General features: G+C 38.3%; 1 protein-coding gene across 7 annotated transcripts in view; it reads left to right on the top strand.

Moving 5' to 3' along the window:
- BRD9 (bromodomain containing 9) overlaps positions 1-22,063 on the top strand; it is a 748,767-nt gene that overhangs the window by 90,625 nt on the left and 636,079 nt on the right. For all 7 annotated transcript variants that reach the window (XM_044065138.1, XM_044065137.1, XM_044065136.1 and 4 more), the window contains exon 6: positions 21,435-21,545. In XM_044065138.1, the coding sequence (XP_043921073.1) occupies positions 21,435-21,545 (111 nt within the window). The remainder of the gene's footprint in view (positions 1-21,434; positions 21,546-22,063) is intronic.

Raw genomic sequence — 22,063 nt, 5'->3', positions numbered from 1 at the left:
CAGCTTAAGTTCTATCTGGACAGGACTAAGCCTCTCAGAAAATCTGACCAGCTGCTAGTCAGCTTTGCTGCAGGGGCAGAGGGCAAGGCCATTTCAAAGCAAACTATTTCTAAATGGATAGCACACTGCATACATTTCTGCTACAAGCACCATGGGAAACCTACCCGACAGGGGATCGGGACTCATTCCACTAGGGCTACATCTACCTCTACAGCATTTCTCTGGAAAATATTAAGATAGAACCAAACACCCTAATACTGGGTGATTTTAACTACCCTGCCATTAACTGGGAAAACTACTCCTGTTCCAACACCTTTGCCCAACGGTTCTTGGAATTCATAAATTCCAATGCCCTGGATCAACTAATCCATAGTCCCACCAGGGGGTCCAATATTCTAGACCTGGTCATTACCAACATGGGAAATCGATGCTCCACACCTATGGTCACCCCCTCATTAGTCAGGTCTTGACCATTAGCTAATCACCCTTAACATCCAGATCCCACCCCCACTCCCCAGTAAGGAAACCTCCATAAAAAACTTCTCCAAAGCTAACTTCATACTACTCAAGTCAGAAGTGACAAATTTCATTTCACCCATGCAGACGGGAACTGAAAGTTCAACTGCTGAATCCTACACCAAGGCACTGTAAGAGCACATCCACTCATGCATGAATCGTGCCATCCCAAATAGAACCAAGGTGCTCTCATCCAAAAAAGGAAGCCAATCTGGTGGTCCCCTGCCATAAACAAACTTTACAACAAAAGGAAGAAACTGTTGCAGAAAAGAGGAAAATCCCAGGATGCAAAAAAACTCCCTTACAAGCCTCAGTAAGAAACTGAGATCCCTCATAAAATCCTCCAAAGCTAGTTACGAAAATAAAATTGCCAAAGATTCCAAAGACAACCACAAGGCATTCTGTAACTATGTCAAGAATCTAAATGGCAATGCTCAGATCTGCTCTGCGCTAAAACAGAATGGCATTAAATATACTGATCCCAAGGATATTGCCAATATCCTGGCAGATCGATTCAGTGCCAACTTCACCCCCCCCCCTAAATGGCCCATCTCAATACCGGAAGATTGCCAAATTCCGGTAATAATGGCCACACAGGTAAAAAACGCACTCTCCAAAGTTAAGAATACAGCATCCATGGGACCAGATGACATCCCGGGCTGTGTACTACATGAACTACAAAATGAACTGGCACCTCACCTAAGTGTCATGTTTAACCATAGTCTCACCTCAGGACTCGTGCCCACTGAGTGGCGCACAGCTACAGTTATCACACTCCACAAGGGGGGATCCACCTTGGATCCCGGAAACTACCGTCCCATCAGTCTGACAAGCCTTATCTGCAAGGCCATGGAGCATATTATCATGGAACTTATAAACAAAGACATTGGCAACCTTCAAACACTGGACCCCACCCAGTTTGGGTTCGTGAAGGGCCGATCTTGTCTCCTGAACCTGATTGACTTCTTCGAATCAGTCTCCAGAGCCATGGACAAGGGTAAGGTGGTCCACACAGCCTATCTAGACCTTGCCAAGGCCTTTGACACCATCCCCCACTCTGGAATCATGGATAAACTTACTAAACTGGGCATTAATCCCTACGTCACCCAATGGGTTGCTAACTGGCTTGCTGAAAGAACCCACACTGTAAAAGTAGCCGACTCCAAATCCAGCTCCAGACAAGTGGAGTACCTTGGGGTTCAGTCTTGGGACCGCTCTTGTTTGGCATCTACTTCTGTGAAGTACAGGCCAACACTAAGGGACTCTGGCTAACAAAGTTCGCAGATGACTGCAAACTGGGAGCCATTATTGAATCCCCAAATGATGTGGATACTCTACAGAAGGGCCTTACAGAAACAGATGCTTGGTGCCAGAGCCATGGGCTCAAGCTCAATGCCAAGAAATGTATAGTTATCCCCTTTGAGAAAAAACATGTATCCGTGAATTACCATATAGGTGGCAGTACACTAAACACAGAAAGTGTGATAAGAGACTTAGGGACACAGGTGGACAGTGGTCTCACCTTCGATAACCACATCACCACAACAGTCAGGAAATCTTCTATGTGGCACACCTCATCACTAAGGGCTTTTCATCCAGAAAAAAGGAGGTCATTGTCCCACTGTACTCCTAGCCCTAATGCTTCATAGCTACCTCCACCTTTTCTTAGCTTTGGGAATCAACCCAAATGTGATGACCACAACAGTGAAACAGGAAGAACATAGTACAGTTGTGTACACTTACCATAAATGTAGATGTTCGAGTGTATTCACTGTTATAGTCCTGGTTACCCTCCCTCCAGCCCCCTGACTTCTCTTTACTTATACCTATCTTTTTTGTTTGGCATATCTTATATCATTAGTATTTGTTTTTTGCTGGGGGTGTTACATACCATGTAATTGCTTCCTGTTTTGGGGGAACCTGACATCTGGGGCAAGAAAAACTGATGTAATGGCATCGGCTGCATGTTTTATACCCCTGACGACCTGACGTCATGGAAGAAGTGACAGCATCCAATGCAGAAATCCCAAGACTCTGGTATTCAGGCTGGCTGAGGGCCACCTGCAGGCAGATAACCCAAATGTGATGACTGCAACAGTGAATACACTCGAACATCTACATTTATGGTAAGTGTACACAACTGTACTTTTTATATGTTCTTATAAATGACTTTTGCAACTCTGCTCTGCTTGGAAAGTGCATGCTTTTTGTATAGCTGTGATTCATGATACAGTTTCTTAATAGTGGACTGATGGAGAAAGATATAATCTGTAGCAGTTTATGGTACTGCATTGAAAAAGTTGTGTGATGTGTACTAAAACCACCAGTTGCTTAATGAGCTCCCTAACCCTCTAGTACTAGAGCAGTCTGCCATCTCCCCCATTCCATTTATTGAATTTTTGTGGCGCTAAAGGTGTCTTCAAAAGAAAGTAAAAAGTTTAAGATCGTCTAGTCTGTCAAGTCGCTGTTTCACTAGTAGGCACTTAAGTTCAGCAAAAATTATCCAGCCAAGTCATCATCTCTATACACACAGCAAAAGAAAAGCAAGTCAGGCAAGGTTAAGGAGTCCAGATTTAGAAGAAAATTCCAAACAAACCAGAGATCTTTTGAGGCCACAAGGGCCATGGCTCATAGAGGGAAATGTCATGATTCAGCCTGACTCCCCACGTTTTCTCTTAAAAACCCCACCCCAACCCTTCCCGTCCCCAAACCGAACCTATTCCATTGTTAGCCCACAGGATCAGTTGATCCTGGTAACCCTCGAGTAGGAGTGCAGATTGCATTTCCAAAGCAGAACAAAGTTAGGATGTTTCCCATTAGTGTGAAAAGATGAAGTGAACCGGGTTTTTTCCCCTTCCAAAAGATTTTCTGGAACAAGAGACCATAGAGAGAGAGAACACCAAAAGTAGAAAAAAATCCTTTAAAATTTTTTTTTTTTTAACCTCAAGGCTTATGGAAACCTATTTTAGACTTTTCAAGACTGAGGAAATTCCTTATTACTACAAGCTTCAAAATGTTAACTGTCGAAGGCTTCCTTCCTGTCTAGTCCCCTCAGGCTTTTTCAGTCACCATGTACCTGGAGGATCTCTATCTTCATATTCCCATTGCCAGGAATTGCAGAACGTTCCTAAGATTTTAAGCAAGGGGAGATCATTTTCCCGTTCATGTGCATGACCGTTGGCTTGTGTACTGTACCCAATGTCTCTAAAAAATGCCTGGTGTTAGTTGTAGCCTTTTGCTGGACAAAGAGCTTTTCTATATAAACCTACCTGGACAATTCCCGGATAACAAGCAGACACCCTGTTGGAGCTTCAGAAGGTCTTACATTTCACTCTTACTTGTTTTATAAAACTTGGGCATTTTGTCAACCTAGCCAGATAATCTTGGCTCCCCTCCCCCAGCAAGGCGAGTGTTTTTTGGGGACCACTGTTGGAAATATTTACAGAATGGCATTTCTCCCAGAAGACAAAATACTGTTTTTGACTTCTTTATCTAGAGTATCCTAAATAGAGAGAATTAATCACAGCAAGGGAATTTCTTAGTGTTCTGGGATTGCATAGTGTCGTGCCTCCTTATGATGATACTAAAAGGACTGTGCATGGGGAAGCTACAGTGGTACTTCAGGAAGAGATGGTGCTAGCACTCAGACATTAGAAACCCTTATGCTTGTCCTTCCATGCCTGATAAAAAACAGCAGATGATGGAAAAATGCAGGTTCATCTCAGTTTACGATAGAGCAGTCTTCACAGATGCTGCCCACAAATTCATTAGACTTAATTTGAGGGATCAGTATGTGACCCTGGAGAACCAGTTAGGCAACCTAGGGGGGCAGAAGAAGGAGTCAGGCTCTAGAGTTGTTGAATGGATGAGGGCAGAATGGTGCACATAGCCTTCCTTGACCTGGCTAATGCATTTAATACAATACCTCAGATGGGCATTAATAACAAGCTCAGGGATGTAAGCATAAACTTGTATGTTGCATGCTGGATAGCCAACCGACTGTCAGATAGTAACCAGAAAGTTAGGATAGGGGAGACCACCTCTACAAAGAGGCCATTCACTAGTGGAGGCCATCAGAGCTCTGTGCTGGGTCCACTTCTTTTTGACATCAAACTCTCAGAAGTCAAGGGCAATGTCCAAGTTTGCAGAAGTTTGCAAACTAGGAGCAGTTAAAGAATCCCTCCAAGACACTAACATTTTACAAGAAGAACTAGCAGAGAAAAATGACTGGTGTCAATGCCGCAGCTTAAAACTTAATGCTAAGAAATGTGTAATAGTACTCTTTGGGAAGTCAGCCACCATAGGAATTTGTCTTATCAATGGCACACCCCTAAGAGTTGAACTAGTAGTCAGGGATTTTAGTACACACACAATTAGTGACCTAGCTTTCAACCCACATGTGTCTAAGGTAGTAAGGAAGTAATTCTGTGTTGCTCGACTTGGAAGTAAGGGCATGGCATCTAGATCCAAAGAAGTCATTGTTTCACTGTATTGGCCCTTATCAGGCCAATCATTGAGTACAGCACCCCCTTCAGTATGTACCTGACTAAGCACTTGCAGCAACTGGAACATCCCTGGTGTTTCTTCCCAAAAAAAAAAATGTGGCATAAATAGCATGTCATATGCAGATCGACTCAAAGCCTTATCTCTCTACACTGTCTTCTACAGACTGTTGAGAGGCGATTTATGCCTGGCATACAAGGCATCCTTGGATCCCACTCTTACGGACTTTTTGCATATCTGCAAAACGAATAGCACCAGAATTACTCATTCGAGGGATTTAAACTTTGCTTGTGATATAAACAGGACATGTTGGAAGAACAGGTGTGTGTATCAGAGAATTCACCTTCTCTGGAACATGCTTCCCATCGATGAATCAGTGTTCTTCAGTAACCCTATTCAAGAGAAACTTGGACTATTGGATGGGAAGTCAGAAGTGCATGTAGGTTCTAGCACCTGTGTCTGTAGTGGACAGAGGCAGACTGTAAATTTTGCCCTAGATTACATCCATCCACAACCCCTTTTTCCTATTTTTGCACATGAAGTTGGGGTATCACTTCTGTAGCGACAGTCATCTAGAGCCAAGGTTTACACTGCTGGGTGGCTAGCTCTGCCGCAACCTAGATTAGATATACCCATTTGAAATAACCTTTAAGGCACATAAACTTGCAGGATACAATTAGGATGTCTGTCTAGGCTTATAAAGGTCCCGGTGATCATTAGCCTAGTGATGCACCTATAAATGCGTCCTCCTGCATATTTAGCACTGGAGAGTCTGCTACAGGCTTGGATCTTACAAACCCATGAAAGCCCTGTACCTTTGCTAGACGTCAGAATACTCTTTGGCTTCCCACTGGAACACTTGCATCATCCAACTAAAGGAGTACCCAGTAGGAAATGCCTCCAAAGGAAAAGCAGAAGACAAGGTGTCTTCAGTGTCTGAACCATAATTTTCAGAGGCTTATATCGGGCCAACATAGGCCAGAGTCATAAGTGCCTTTAGAAAGATTCACCCTTCTCTGTTTAAAAAAAAAAAGGTGCCCCAGGCATTTCAGGGCCTTGCTTCTGCATCAAGATCTATCAACAATAATAGTGCTATCTTGCACTGTGCTTCCCTCTGAATCATCATTCTTCTGTTGATGTCGCCTATTATCTGCCTTCCCTCCACAAATCCACACTAATCCATATCTGTCAACTGTGGTAACACCTTTGCCTTTCTCTTAGCTAGTGTACACAGAAGTTCAGGAGTTATGGTTTAAATGGAACTGGGTCTTTATCTAATGTTAACTGGAGGGTCTTTACTCTCTTTGCATAATGGTCACCATGTTTTCCTGTCAAGATATTGGTACTCTCTCCCCTTTTGAATGTATTGTTAAACAAATCCATCCAGATCTTAATCACTTTCTTCCCTTTTAACATCCATATTTCCACATAAATACCACACGGTCATGGAGACCACCCTGTTGACTGATAAATATATTTCCACATGTACCTTTCTTGGCTTCCCCATTCCTCTGCTTTATACAAATGTGCACATTTCTAAATATCACTAATGCCTCTACAGGATCTCTAGTTGTTTTTCTTGTCACGTGTTCTCCATGTCTGGTTTCATCTCTCTTTTGCCAAAGTTGTGCTTAGTTTTTCTGCTTTAATGTTAACAAAAAATGTGTTTAGCAGCATCCATTCTAAACCCATGCATATTATCCAGCTACTTCCTTATTCTCCCTTTAGCACTCTGCAGTAGTTCCTGTTCTTGTTTTGTGAGTCATTTTCTTCTGAATACTTCCATCATTGTTATCCTCTTTAAATAATTCCTATTTCTTATTTCCCAGTATTTCTGTCTATTTTATTTCTACTATATTTTAAACTCCATTTTTATTTTATCCCACTCGGTACCTATCCCTTCTGAAGAAATTTGTGTTTCTGTAATAACTACTGAATCACCTCTGTTATTCATTCCTTAAATTCCTTTGTTTTCAACAGATAAGTAGGAAAGTGCCATTGTTTCATTTTTGCATGATTACCCTGCATCTTTATCTTAGTTTTTATTGGTGTATGTTCTGGTGTAGTTACTGAGTGGGTCTCAAACCTTTAAATTATTGTAGCATGGTGAAATATGTAGATTCCAAGTTTCTGCTACTAATCTCACACATTCCATACCAAATATTGTTATGTACATCTTCATAAATCTACCTTTTTTGTTATGTTTTTTTCTTTCAAGGTCCCCGATACATCCTTACTATTGCAAATCTGGTTCCAGTGCAAATCCATATACAATTCTTTCCTGAAGGATTATTTTTACCAAGATTCTTCTGTGCTCTGTAGCACACACAATTGTAACCTTCTTCCCCTACCAGTAACCCCTTAAATACCTCAAATCTATCATTGCTTACCTTTTATTTTCCCTTCCATTACAGTTGGAGCCTCTTCCACAATCATTATTACTCCACTTTCTCTTTACCTTTGTCCCTGGTACCCTGCAGCATGTCCATCCTGAAATCCTTTCTTTGTCAAATTTGCATGCTCATTTCTAAGTGCATCTACTGTAACATTGCTATTTGCACCTTTTACTTCTTTATACAGTTCAATACTCTTGTGTTTTTTGCGTATGCCAGCAAGGCCATTTACATTCCATTTTAATATTTACCGAGTAGCATTCTGATAAAAAGCTATTACTTCTACACATTCTAGGTGACAGTTCTTTTGAATATATGTTTCCAGCTTGCAACTAACATGCACACCCTAATGTTTGGCAGACTGATCTTGTATGTAGTTGGTTCTTATCTCTTTTTGAGCCCATGTCACATTTTTCAGACGTTTTGTAAAAAAAAAAAAAAAAAAAAAAACTAAATACATTTTAACGACTAACCTCTTTTAACTTGCAGCAAAACACACAAAACTGTTTACAGTTTCCAAAAAAGTTTATCCTTCCATATAAGAGTAGTTGTCCAAACATCGATGGCCACACCCACAGGTGTTACCAGTTGTAAAAACTTAGGTTTAACCATGCTGGAGCACATGTTATATTCTATGTTCCCACTTACACAGCTTTTGCCCTAATCTCTAATTCCCCTCACAGGTTTGAAAAATAATGTGCATGCTTTCAACAAAGTAACTTTTAACCTACATAACAAAGGGACACCGGATACCTTTTAAACAAAAAAGTTATATATTGTTATATTTAATGTACTAACTTCCTAAGGCTTTTGGGGAGGCAACTATTTGTATGACTGTTGATGTTCCAAGTTTCAAACTTCATGTATTTTAACTGAACTGCTCGCCTGTTTGACTTTAAAAGTCAATTGTATTGTACTTATTCATTTCACTTGGAACACACAATTTAGACCTTTCTTAGTTGCTTGAACGTGTAGACATGTTGTTCACAACCTAAAAGCAGTTGCTAATGAAGTAAAAAAGCTAGTAACTGTGCAAATGCAAAAAAAGAAACCATGTAGATTTCATTCAGAATGTACTGGTCGTACCTGTCACGTTTAATTGCTTGCACCTGTTTGTTCGATGTCTTTAATTGAACGCATGTGCTAATGGAAAAAAAAAAACAGCCAATAACTTTGTATATGCAAGAAAGAAGTACAATTTTTTCCTCCTGTTATTCTTTTTTGCTCATTTTTCAACGTTATTGGCTTAAAATCCTTTGTCCATAGCTTACACTAAGAACATTAATTTAGGCATCTTCTTCTTTTAAAAAAAATATTGTGTTATGTTTTAGTACTGATTTAACATGGTCAATAAACTTTTGCACTTGCATTAACTCTAGCTTGCTTCTTTCCAGACTTATTTTCTTGTTACAGTGTAAAGCCTGGATACATAACATTTAAGAAAAACTCCTCTCGTCCTGAATTTAAAATACCTCTGTGTATTATACAGAACTGTTTTTGCAATTTATATTATGAACTTTCTGTACAAAAATAAAAAAAAAAGAAACTTTATTTAATTCGGTTCCTTCTAAGCTTTAATGACAATGTGGGGTTTATGCTTTAGCATCCTGCCATCATTTTAGCAGTCAACACATTTCCAGCTTTTTCAACCACTTCTTGCAGAATACAGTTCACATTGCCTAAGCTACATCTAATGGGATTGACGCGTTACAAATTTTCCCATTAATTCACTAATTCCACATTGTTGCTGGTCTTCTTCCATATCAGCTCAACCTCTGAAAACCAGTCACTGGTTTAATTCCACAGTACTTCTGATCCTTTTAGAAAGCTTTTTGGCTTTTGTCTGTTGCTCAAGCATTTTCCTTTGAACAATGCAAACAGTTTCATTGGCAGAGTTTTTTCTGTGGAATTTCGTTATTGTCAGAAGAAAGAAGAGGAGATTTCCTTTCAGCTTTCTGGCTCACTGTTTGTTAGCTTATTTTTTCATCTTTAGTCTGATCTACATCCAAAAATGTATTTGATCTACCAGAAAAAAAAAATATTCTGAAGACAGGTGGATATAATAATTTGCATCTCAGTACTCCCTCTCAACATCCTCAAGTTCAGCCCACCTTTCTTTATTTCAAACTCTGATTTCTGCAGTTTTATCAGCTCATATGAATAGCTACTTAGTTTATTATATTTTTCCAGTGTTTTCTCATTTAACATTGTATAGTCCACCAGTGTCTCACCTATATTAAACACCTCTGAGTGCAGCTGATTTTTTTCTATCTAAATTACTGGAACTAGTCTGCTGTTATAAAGATGAAACATGAACTGCTGTTTGTTTTTCATCTGCAAAGTTCTTCTCAGCTAGAGTTTTTCTTATCCTTTTTGGGCTGTTTTTCCCCTTGTTTTCTCCAAATTTCTTTCCTGGTATTCAGGCATTGTAATTTTTCCAACAGTGAATGTAAATTGAAATATATGCCACCCTAGAAGGAGGAGTAAGCCATCCAAGCTGTTAAAAACATAAGGGAGATGAGACTGGGTTGCATGAAGACCCCTTTTTCTTCGTCAGGAAGTCGTCACACTTGAAACAACTTTTTTTGGCTCTTTCCTTGGTAGTCTTACTGTGAAGGAGAACCAACCATATCTGGGCCAAAAGGGTGCAAGCAGTATATGACATCTGTCCTGTTGTCATTGACTTTCTGCAACATCTTGGGAATATGGGCATGGGCGGGAAAGTGTACAGAAATAGACCTTTCCAGTTCAGAGTGATGGCGTGTACTTAAACTGTTGGAACTACTGTTCTGCAAAAGAATTTTCTCTTCCTCTTGTTGTATGTGGAAACTTATAGGTCTACTTCTGGCATGCCCCACCTGCTACTCCAATCCAGGAAGGTTTCCTCGTTTAACATGCATTCACATGGGTCTATAGGAGATCTACTCCATCTGACTAATAGGACATTCAGCTGGTAAGAAATGTAGGTTGTCCTGAGGGTCAAGCCTGACTTTTAAGACCCTTCCCATGTCTACATTGCCAATTTGTACAGAAGGTAAGAGTGCATCCTCCTTACTTGTTGATGTACTATGTTAGTTTAGTGTTGTCTGTAATAATTTGGGGGGGTTCTCTGTACTCACATATGTTTAAATACTTTTATTACTAAGATAACAACCATCATTTCTTTCACATTTATGCATTTTTTTCCTGTGTCGTTGTTCCACGTTACCTGGACTTTTCAGATGTCCAGGATCACACTACAGTGGGGTCCTTCCACAAATGCTGCTGTAAAGATTTATTGCATTGGCTTTTGAAGTGTTTAGCTTTATTTTATTCCATCAGTATTTCGTACACTCGTCTTCTAAACTAGACCAATTGAAAGATAGATTGCAGAGAGCAGAGATCTTCTGCTGTACTACAGGAATTAGAAGTGGACTGCATTAATTTTTATAAAAGTGCAAATAAGTGACTAGACTAGACTGCTTAACAGCTGGATTTGTTAATTGAGAGGGCACATTCTCTGTATACTCCAGATGTTGCCTTGAGAAAGAAGCAGAAACATGTATTTGTATAGATACAATTATACCAGCAGAAGGAGCTGCTTCTGACAAAATTCTGGCAGAAAGGAAAATCATTTAAAAATTGGAGGCAGCAGAGTGTTTGTGGAAAGTGATTATTCACAGTGCACCAAGCAGAAAAGAAGTAAGTTTATCCCAACAGTCCAAAATTGTGAGACGTAAGTGTGAGATTCAAGCTGTTGTATCCGGCTGTCTTAAGAACATTTTATTCTTGAAGGATTAATGACATTTTTCAGTGCAGAACAAGCTAAGGAGGTATTAAAAAAAAAAAAGTGTAGCCTACAAAGAGTGAGCCAGCAAACAGAAGAGGTCTATGCTTCTCACTCTTTTCACAGTAGTAAAGCCCATAGAGGGTAACCATTTGAAATCTTGGGAACCCACTATGGTGAGTCCACTAATATGGAAACTAAATGGCTGGAAAAATGGACTTGCATATGCTAAGTCAGAGATGGCCATTTCTCAACATATTGCCTATTCTCTGAGGTATGGCAATGTCAGAGTTGGTATATATAATTTCTGGGGGCTTTCCTCTCATCAGACTTGCAGGGGGCTTGGCCCCCTACAAAAACAAGTGTAAATGGAAATAAATTATGATCAGTAGTCACTGTTCTGCGTTTTCAGTCTTTTTGGTGCTTCTGCACTCTCCTGCATCAAGATTGCTGATGTTTCATTTGAGAACCCCTATAGAGAGACTTTACCTTTGGAATCATGGAAAAGATTCCACTAGGTATTGTTCTGAGTAGCAGAAAAAAGCACAGTGGCTGACTAGAAAAATCGGTAGTGTCTTGGGCTTTAACTGAAGACTCCTGGTGGAAGTAGGTGATCAGTAGGAAGTTCAGAACACTGTGAAATTAGTGAGTACATAGAAGAAATTAGTGAGTACATAGGGAAATTGTAAAACATCAGTCCATTAGATACAGGATGTATGTGAAATGTGTTTTTTTAGAAGTGACTGCGAACAGTTGGAATTTTGTTGACTGCACTTAACTAGTGGGTGAACGGTAAAGCATATACCACGCTTTGTCATTAATGTTTAGAAGGACACTGGAGAAGTAATTGTAAATAAAACAGATGTGTGTTTGTGTACACACACACACACACACATACATATATATATATATATATATATATATATATTATATATATATATTTATATATATGGGTCTATTTCATAACATTGAGACCAAAACATTGAAAACTCAGAACATTGAAAGTGTGCTTCATAACATTGAAAACTACAGTGCATGTGTAAATAACATCCTTTCCACCTATAACACCACTTAACTAACATAAGTTCTACTGTTTCTGCAGGGGGCAAGCCCCCCCTGCACCCCCACAACCCCAGTAAATTAAATATACCAAATCCAAGATCTTACTACACTGGAAAAAAGTTAATTTCCTAACTTCACTGTATCACAGTCAGCATACACAGAGATTAGAAAATAACTTTTTTTTCCCACTGTAGTGCAATCTTGGAGTTGGTATATTTAATTTATGGGGAGTGTGAGGGTTGCCAGGGGGCAACCCCCCTGCAGAGACATAGTTGAAAGTTGTGTGTGTTAGGTGGTGGTTTAGGTGGAGGGGATCTTATTTACCTGTGCAATGTAGATTTCACTGTTATGAAGCACACTTTCAATGTTCTGAGTTTTCAGTGTTTTTGGTTTTTCAGTGTTTTAAGTTTTTGATGTCATGGTCTCAATGTTATGAAATTCAACGTTATGAAATTTCAGTGTTATGAAGTAGACCCTTATGTGTGTATGAGTGGGTATATATATATATATATATATATATATATATATATATATATGTGTGTGTGTGTGTGTGTGTGTGTGTCTATATATATATATATATATATATATATATATATATAGGAAGAGAGAGGTATACTTGCATATATGTGTGTGTATGCATGTATGTGTGTATGTATGTGTGTGTGTATATATATATATATATATATGTATTATATATATATAAGATCTCATAATCTAAATTGCAAGGTGGTATTTTTAAGCAAGTTTGTTTGCAATTCATTCAGGAGTGTTTTAAATACAAGTCTCATCAGTAAGAGTTGTATATGCTAAAAATGTTTAAAGCAAAAACGTACATTTTCTTAGTTTTAATATGAGAGGGTGCTGAAAAATTCTAAGCCCAACCAACTTTCTAAATTCCAAGCATTATTTTGCCTTGTAGCTGAAAAGGGGTTATTTCTTCGTTTAAAGTGCCAATTTGCAGAGTTGTAATGCTATGTTTTGACATTGTGTCAGATCATTGATTAAACCTTGTCGATGAAAAGTGTGGAATTTTCAAGTGTGGAACTCTGAGCCTTCATGAAGTTCGTATTCCTGCAGAAGAAAACTCCAAAGGAAGTCCGTGAATGTGTGATACAAACATTGAGTGACAAGTGCCCCTCTTGATCAACTGTGAAGAAGCGATGTGCAAACCTTGAGTGGGAGATTTTGAGACCAAAGATGCAGCAAGGTCTGGGAGGCCTCAAACAGAGTCAGCTCCTGAAATTGTTGACCATGTCCATGACCTGATTTTGGCAGATTGGTGAATATTGTCTAAAACAGTTTCTGAGACACTAAAGATATCCAGGAATTGTGTTGGGTTTATAATCCATGAGCAGCTGGGTATGCAGAAGCTGTCAGCCAAGTGGATACCCAAATGTTTGAATGCCAGCTAGAAAAGACATTGTATGGACACTTCCAAGTTGATTTTGCAGCATTTTTGTCAAGCTGTTGGCAACTTTTTGGAATGCCTAGTTACTGTTAATGAAACATGGTTACACCACTATGATCCTGAGACAGAGCAACAGTCCATACAATGGCGGCAGTCAGGTTCACCAAGGCCAAAGATGTTCAGGACCCAAAAGTCAACAAGAAAGGTCATAGCAGAGTGTTTTGTCATCCAAGGGGCTGAACAGTTAATGTAGAATACTACTCTAATTTGCTCAATTAAAGGAGGGATTGAAAGAAAAAAGGAGAAGGAAGCTGCAGAAAGGAGTTGTCTTTTTGCAAGACAATGCACCTGTTCACAAGGCTGACGAAACAGTGGATGTTTTGACAAAATTTGGGTGCGAGTGCATAGACCATCCACCCTACTCACCAGATCTTGCTCCATCTGACTTTTTCTCAACCTTAAAAAGAGTTTGAAAGGGTGGGAATTTGAGTGATTCAGAGGTGATTGCAGCAGCATTGACAGGGTTACAGAAACTTCGGACATAGTGTGCCAAGTGTGTTGAACTTTGCGGACAGTACATTGAATAACTTGGACGTTTTGTGGCTCCATGTCATTCCCTTCTTGTTTGGGCGTAGAACTTTTCAGTACCCCCTCATATCTAGGCTTTATGTTGTAACAAGGTAAGGAATGCCAGAAAAGTAGCAAGTTGTAGTTGATTCAATGTAGCTTTGGGCTGCTGCAGTGGGAGGTGTAAAAGTTCATTAATAGTATAAGTAGAATTAAGGTAGTAATTTATCCAGTTTTTAAAGGAGTGATGTCTAGGTCAGTGTCCTTTGCTTAAGCTGTAGGCAGGATTTATTTTAAAGCAAATGGTCTTGAAAAATTAGAAAGGCATGCAAAACTAGTTCTTTCTTGCATTTACAAAGTCATCGTCTATTTTTTTATTTAGCAAATGCTCTCAAGTGAGACAATGTCTGTGGGTGCAAGTAGTTAATCAAAGGTTTGAGAACTATGTGCTGAGTGAAATGTATGAGGTACATTGTAGTTAGTGTAATTAACATTTAAGTGTACATCGGCAAGCAATTCAATGAAATATAACTAAAGTTTGAAATTGTGAGAGGTGCAAAAGTTATACAAGTAGTTGTCTCCGCAGCAACTTATTCAGTGCATTTAATGTTACAGTGTGCAGTTTTGTTTGTTTATTTAAAGTTAACAAGTGCACTTTTTCTTGGGATTTAAAGTTTTTACTAAAAGCATGCAGGCTGTTTTTCATATCTGGCAAGGGAACAGAGATAAGAAAAGAATAGGTAGCAAACATCGTAAGTGGGAGCACAGGCTCTACCATGCACTTCAGTATGAATACCCTTAACTTTAGAACAGGTAATTCCTGTGTTGCAGCCATCAATTTGGGGAAACCACTCCTATCTAGAGGAATAAACTCTGTGTTTTGAAATGTGCATAGTTTTGCATTTGTTGATAATTAAGAGGTTGAGGTCTGAAAATATACAAAGTTTTTTTTGAGTATTTTCCCTGAATCAAGAAGTCTTGAAAATGTGACCTATATTAAGTTGAAATGAAGATGTGAAGAAGCAACTACATCAGAGATCAGTCTAGCAAACAGTTTGCGCAAGTAGACCAAAATTTGGAAGTATACATTCAAACAAATTATCATGTATAATGGATGGAGTAAGAGCCTTCTGTCATAATGGCTACTCTGTGCATATTATCATGGAATGTGAATGGCGTTAATAGGTACTGGAAAAAGCAAAGAGCATTTAATTATATTAAGAAGTGTAGAGTGCAGACAGCAATGTTGCAGAAGATGCATTTGTAGAGAAACGAGTATGTGAATTTGACAATGAAATGATTTCCGGATGGGCATTGAGTGCATAGAAAAAGGGGAGTAATAAGAGTGATGGCTAGAAGGGCTCTAGTAGTGGCAGAAGAAGAAAATACAGTAGTAGACTTAAGTACTAATGGGTTATTGGTAGGGAGCATTATTATGACATGTATTTATATTCCAATTAAAATTACAGTTATGGAACTTATGATAATTTAGGAGAAATAATAAGCTTTTATTTGAGAATACTGTTTGTGGGTGGAGATTAGAACTCTGTTTGCAGTAAGGAAGATGTCTTGGGGACCTAGAACATAAAATATAACAAAATAAGGATATTTTTCTGAAGAAGAAGAAAGAGGAGAATATTTGGTATGGAAGATGTGAATTCAGTAGTAGGAACTTGGATAAAATGTACATATTATTCCACAAGATACAATAACTGGGGTAGACTGGATAGAAATTGCATTTCACAGAAAAATGTACAGTTAGTTGAAAACTGTGACACATATCCAATAGATATTACAGACTTTGTGCCAGTAAAAACTAAGAAAGAGGAATGATAATGAAGTAAAAGTGAAAAACTGGTGCTTTCCTTCTTGTTAAAAAGAGAAATATTTAAGGAATGGATTGTGGAAATGATTAAAGAGTTGTCAGGGAATAAAACAATTTCTTCATAAGAGATTATTAGTGAATGAATAAAATAAAAACGGAATTAAAAAAAAGGTAGAATTAAGAAAGAAAATAAACAGAAAAAACTCGTATTGCAAAATAAGGGGGGAATCTTGGACCTAGAGGAAGCGCACCTACAGAGTGCTGAAGGGAAAATAAGGGAATATTTGGATAATGTGCGACTTCAGTAAGGTTGCTGTCAAGCATCTTTTTTCTGATAAATCTAGAGCTCAAAAACCTTTAGTATAATAACTTAGGCAGCAGGTAGTAGGAGGGCTTGTCAAATGTAGAGAGCCTATGACAAGAAATAATAACCACAGAGCCTGCAGGGATATTAACATTTTTTAGAAATTGTTTGAAATTTTGCATAGAGAAATGTGGAAACTAAGGAAAGGTAAACATGGACACATTTATAGAAGACTTAATTATCCCATGGTTAGCAGAAGATGACGCTCAAAAGTTAATAGCCAAAATAGAAGGGATGTGCTAAAAATATGATGTATAATTACTCTAACAGAGAGGTCTCCAGGAACCAACAGTATTCTTGCAGAGGGTTTAGAATCTGAGAGGGAAGTAAGTGCTTAAGAGCTGGAAGGTTTTGTCTAGCAGTATTTTAAAAGGTGTTGGAAGTACTAGCATCTTACTCGAAAGCTGTGGTGGCTGTATTACCCAGCAAGGTAAAGATTCTTCACACCCAGTTCTATTTTGAGCCATTCCACTTGTAAATCATAATTATGAAGTGTTTATGCTAGTTAAGAGAATGGCAAATGTGTTGCCAAAATTGATAGATATGGAACAATGTGGTTTATGTGGAGAAGAGGCAAACAGTTGACAATGTTAATAGAAACTGTGATCCAGTGGGAAACAAAATGTAAGAAAACACTACAGGGTTTTAGAAATGAGAGTGCATGATTTTGGATACATGTCCTTAAGAATAACAACCACCATGGAGAAAGTTATATTTATAAAATAGCAGAAAGTGTACTAAGAACTAAGCTGACAGGGGAACAGAGAAAGGAGATTTTACCAATAGGGAAGAAGAAAATTGGCAAGAAGATTCTGGAATTTACTGGAGAACATTAGAAAAGAAACCAAGGCATTGAGGATAAATAACTATAGGAAAGGTAATACAGTGGGATGAGGCCAAACATAAGTTTGGCCTGCTGGTTAGAAACTGCCTGCCTGGGATTAATAACCTAGTATAAGCAAAAATAAAGGAGAAGGGGAGTGCTGAGTGAAAGAGCAGCTTGTGGTAGAGTTTTCAGTTATGTGTAGAACAGAAGCTGCTGTTTAAAAAGGGATAAGTAGTACAGCATATAAAATGTTGCATGATGGCTCTAATAATCAAGCAGAGGATGATAGAAAATAGTGGAAATGGAGATTGTGGAAAGGCAATATGTAGAGGAACAGTTGGAGGATTTCTGTATGCCTCTCAAGTGTGCAGCAAAGTGCAGAAGTTTTGTTTAAAGGTGTTTACTTTGGGTTATTTACTTACCTCAAGCAGATGCTAATTAAGGAAAATGAGTCCTTTGAGCTGGGGAATAGGATCTGTATTGCCCATACATAGTAAGGTCTTATTAAGTTTAATGCTATTGGCTGCCACAAAAACAATTACTAGAAAGTGGAAATCAAAAACTAAATCAACTGTAATTGAATGTTGTAATGTTGGAGCAAATAGTAATTGTTAAAGAAAACCTGTACTGCATGAAATTAATGAAAAATGTTACTACTGTTCTCTTTCTTCTCTGTTCTTTTCTATTAACATTATATGCACATATGTCACTGAAAATGTGCATTAATGAAGATTTTTCAAACAAATTCTTCTAGACTTCATCCAGTGTCCTAATTCTCATGTTCTACTATATACAAATTTTGTTAACATTTCTTCAGGGTCTTCATAGGTTCATAGGTAGGTACTAGGCTATCTGCCCGAGGGCATTTATAAGCCTAGCCAGTGTGTGTCAGCTTTCACCGCCCCATTGATTAATTAACTGAGCCTCTGTCAAGAAGAGCCAGTGAAGTCATCCCAGGGGTGTATTTTCTGTTATCCTTCCACTCGTCAAGGTTTCTCTTGAAGAATGTTAGTGAGGGGGCTCTGCCTAATGTAGTTAGGAATTTTGTTCCAAAGCATGGGGAGTCTCTGTGAGAGGAATCTCTCCCTCCAGCATGTTCTATTTATTGTTATGGTGAGGTTTAGCTCACTAGAGCGAGTGGCTCGTAGTGACTTGGATTTCTTTAGGTGGAGCATGTTCATCAGTTATTAGTTGGACATGGCTTTATAAGTCAGGCAGAGATCACCTCTGAGTAAGCGATATGCCACTGAATACAGCCGGAGATTTTCCAGTCGGGCTACATAAGACACATGTTTGAGGCCAGTAATTCTCTTGGTGAGGTACTTTTGTGGTCTTTCCAGCTGTTGGAAGTGTCTTGTGAGGTACATCCCAAATGGGGCATTGTACTCTATGATGGGTGTGATGAATGATGAGTAGGGGGGCACTATACCCTCTGTTTCTAGATGCGAACCCTTTTTTACTCCCTGTATTCCCCATTTTCTTTGTCCAAGGTCCCTGCGCCTAGCTACCAGCCTTTCTGCCTTTTGCTGTCCAAGCTTTTGAGTTAGAAAATTTTGTGTTGTTTAAATGTTTTCATAGTATGTTTGCTTGATTGCTATATTCTTAAATTCATTAATGCTGTCCGAGAACATTGCTATTCTTTCTTTACTTAATTTAAAACCTTCCTTTGCTCTCTAGTCAGTTTTTCATTATTTTACAAGTCCTTCAGCCTCTATAACCTTTCTAGGTACAGTTTATTAATTTCTCTGTATTTCTTTAGGTTTATTTTACCTGCTTTTTAAATGTTTTCTTCATTTTTGTCCCATTCTTGAGAAACTCTTTGCTTCAGTTTTTAGCTAATAATCTTATTCCTTCATTTCCAAGGCTAATAGCCTCATTATCCTTGGAACAGGTGAAGTAAGATTGATCTGCCAAATTCTGGAGGGATAGTAGGTAGTAGTTTATGGGATCATGTCTTTCAACCAATTTTTTTATGTATATAGGCTGTCATTTAACTCAAACAACAGTTTATTTTAGTGATGTGTTTTTGAGGGTGATTTTTATATGAAACTGTAGTTCGTGGAGTTGAATTTTAATAGTTCTTAGTATGATGACTTATGGTGTGCTGAACCACATAAATATTATGTGATTTATCACACTCTCTTGATTATGAAGTGAGGTGGGTTCTTCTTTTAAAGAGGTTTTGGGTCTTTCTTCACTGTTATAGGTAAGGGGAACAGATGCAGGTGGAGTAGCACTCATGTTAAAAAAAAAAAAACGTTTTAGAAGGTTAATTTTTGTTTTCTTTCATACTGAATTTTTTTTTCATTGAATATTGAAGTTTTTTATTGTTTGATTCATTTATTAGGGTTTTGATTATTTGGCATTTGATAAGTTATTCCTCCTGCCTGGAAAGGTTAGCACCTTTCATCACACTATGGAAGTGGGGTATAGCCTTTCGGAGATGCACCTTATAACTATCCAGCAAGAGTCAGGCTCTGGGTCTTTGTCGTCCCTAATGGGTTTGGATTTTTCACTCACTTTCTACACACCTGCGCTACTAAGCTAGAGCATGTATTTCCCTTAATTGATGTGATTCCTGTTCTCAGGGCTTAGAAGTTGGTATGCCTGGACCATCTTCATTTGTCCCCACTCCACCTCATCCCCCCACAGGTGGCAGCAGATCAAAACCTTTGGCCCTGGGTAGGCAGACCAGGTTCGGTTGCTCATTCCCATCCCTCTCAGGTTGAGTCCTCTGGTGCCTGAATCACAGGAATAGTAAAAGAAAGTTTTCTTTGGGTAATGTTTTTAATTTGGTAGTATCCAACAGTTTTACATGTCGGGGAGTAGTTATGTTTTACATGATAGAAATGGAATAACTTTTTTGCATTGAAAATATACCAGTTTGTTAGCAACCTTTTTAAGTCTCTCTACAGTTTTAGCAGCCATATTGCAGACTTTATCAGTAGAAGGATTCACTTTTCCTTCAAGACCTTCTAAATTGACTGGAAGATATTTAAAAAATCTATACACATCGTAAACCCTTGTGCTACGTCATTAATATCCTTTCTTTCTTCAGAACTACATTCACTTTAACTGTATCCTACCTTTAGTCACTTTTATCCAGATAAAGCTTATATGCCATTTGCATAGTACAGTGTCATTTGCCTTTCTCAAATCTAGGTAGACCAGGCCCGTATCTCCATTGGTGCCTGGACATTTTATTAACAGCTGTGATAGTTTGCTATAAAGTGCATTACTTTCCCCCCAGAATAATTCAGATGCAATCTAGATTTAGTGTTATAAGTTACAATATCCTCCTAGAATTGATTTTTGAGTTCAGCATAATTTGTGGCATTTATAATTTATTTTACCGTTCTGTTTCTAATTTACATGTAGGGTTTATGAAATTGTGTGTAAGGATAAGTGGAACCAGTTTGTAATTATGTGCAGTCCCATACAGACCAGCAGCAGTATGCAAATAGGCTATTTTTTTTAAGCTTGCATTTCTTTAGTCAAAGCAGTCAGTGACATGCCTAAGGCAACTGTGTTAGTAACTTGTAAGGTCATACCACAAATCTAACTCATCCTTCTGATTTCCAGGTACTCAGTATTCTCAGATGTGTGTGCTATGTGGCATGTTGTGTACGTAGTGTTTTTTATTTATTTATTTTTTTTATGTACAGGTTTTACAAGTTTGCACTTGATGTGACTCGGGACATAAACCTTTTCGTTATCTTTATTTGCATAACTGAATTAGAGGAGCATACAACATGGCACCAAGCAGAATATTTGACCATTTACAAATGTTGTATGTCTTGTGTTTTCACTTGAAAACTATTACTTTGGTGCAGTGTTTATGTGTCAGCTAGTGATCCTGGTTCATGTCAACATAGAGGCCCTTGTATCTGGTTGGTTACTCAATAAAATTAAATCGGCATTCCCTTTTTCTCCTCTGTTTTTGTCTTATAACCTAAGGATGTTTATCTGACTGTTTGTATGTGGCTTGTTTTCCCTACAGTTTTTGCCTGTTCTGTTATGTAGCATACCCAGTAACTTGGTTTGCAGAAGTGTATCTGGTTTTGGACACAGCTTATACAAATACATATTCTACTTAAGTGGACTTATTCTGTCACATTTTTATTTTTCATATTAATTATTTGTTACATTACATTTCAAATCCTTTATTATCGAGACAATTCAAGAAATCTCTCTTATTTTCCAGGCTGATTTCAAGTTGATGTGTGACAATGCAATGACCTACAACAGACCAGAGACTGTATACTACAAGTCAGCTAAGAAATTGCTACACACAGGCTTTAAAATGATGAGCAAAGTAAGAAATCTTTTAAGAAAGTTTCAGCTTGTATGCTGAACTTTTTATTTGCTTAGCTCTGTAAAGCATGCTCATTCAGCTTTCATCCATCATCATTCTTTCTTCTGGCCTGCATTGTTTCTGGGTTTTGCACTATTGCTATTTATCTTTCACTGGGTTTTTATATTTCTCTGAGAACACTGCTGTCCAGCGAATAGAACAAAAAAACAAAATCAGTCTATCACTGTACTCTTGAAAGAATATGTTTTACTGCAAGTTTCATAGTGTTTCACTTGCAGGATAAGTTGCCTTTGGCAGCCCGTCAATGTTCTGTTAAAAGCAGCATGTCAAACAGATGATCAAAAGTAGTTGATGAAACTGTGAGAGCTTTAGATCATATGTCATACATATTAGGACTGAAAAGTCATTGTAAACCATTTATGTAGAAGTCTTTATTGTGCTTTCATATAATTGGGCTGTGAAATAAGGATGCTGTAAAAGAGAGAGAGATGATTAATCTAGGAACTTTTGATGACTTG

Source organism: Protopterus annectens, chromosome 3.part0, assembly GCF_019279795.1.
Source record: "Protopterus annectens isolate FY-2018-M chromosome 3.part0, PAN1.0, whole genome shotgun sequence".
In the NCBI taxonomy this organism is placed as follows: domain Eukaryota; kingdom Metazoa; phylum Chordata; order Ceratodontiformes; family Protopteridae; genus Protopterus; species Protopterus annectens.
Note: the sequence above shows the minus strand (reverse complement) of the source record. Positions and strands in the feature narration are given on the sequence as shown.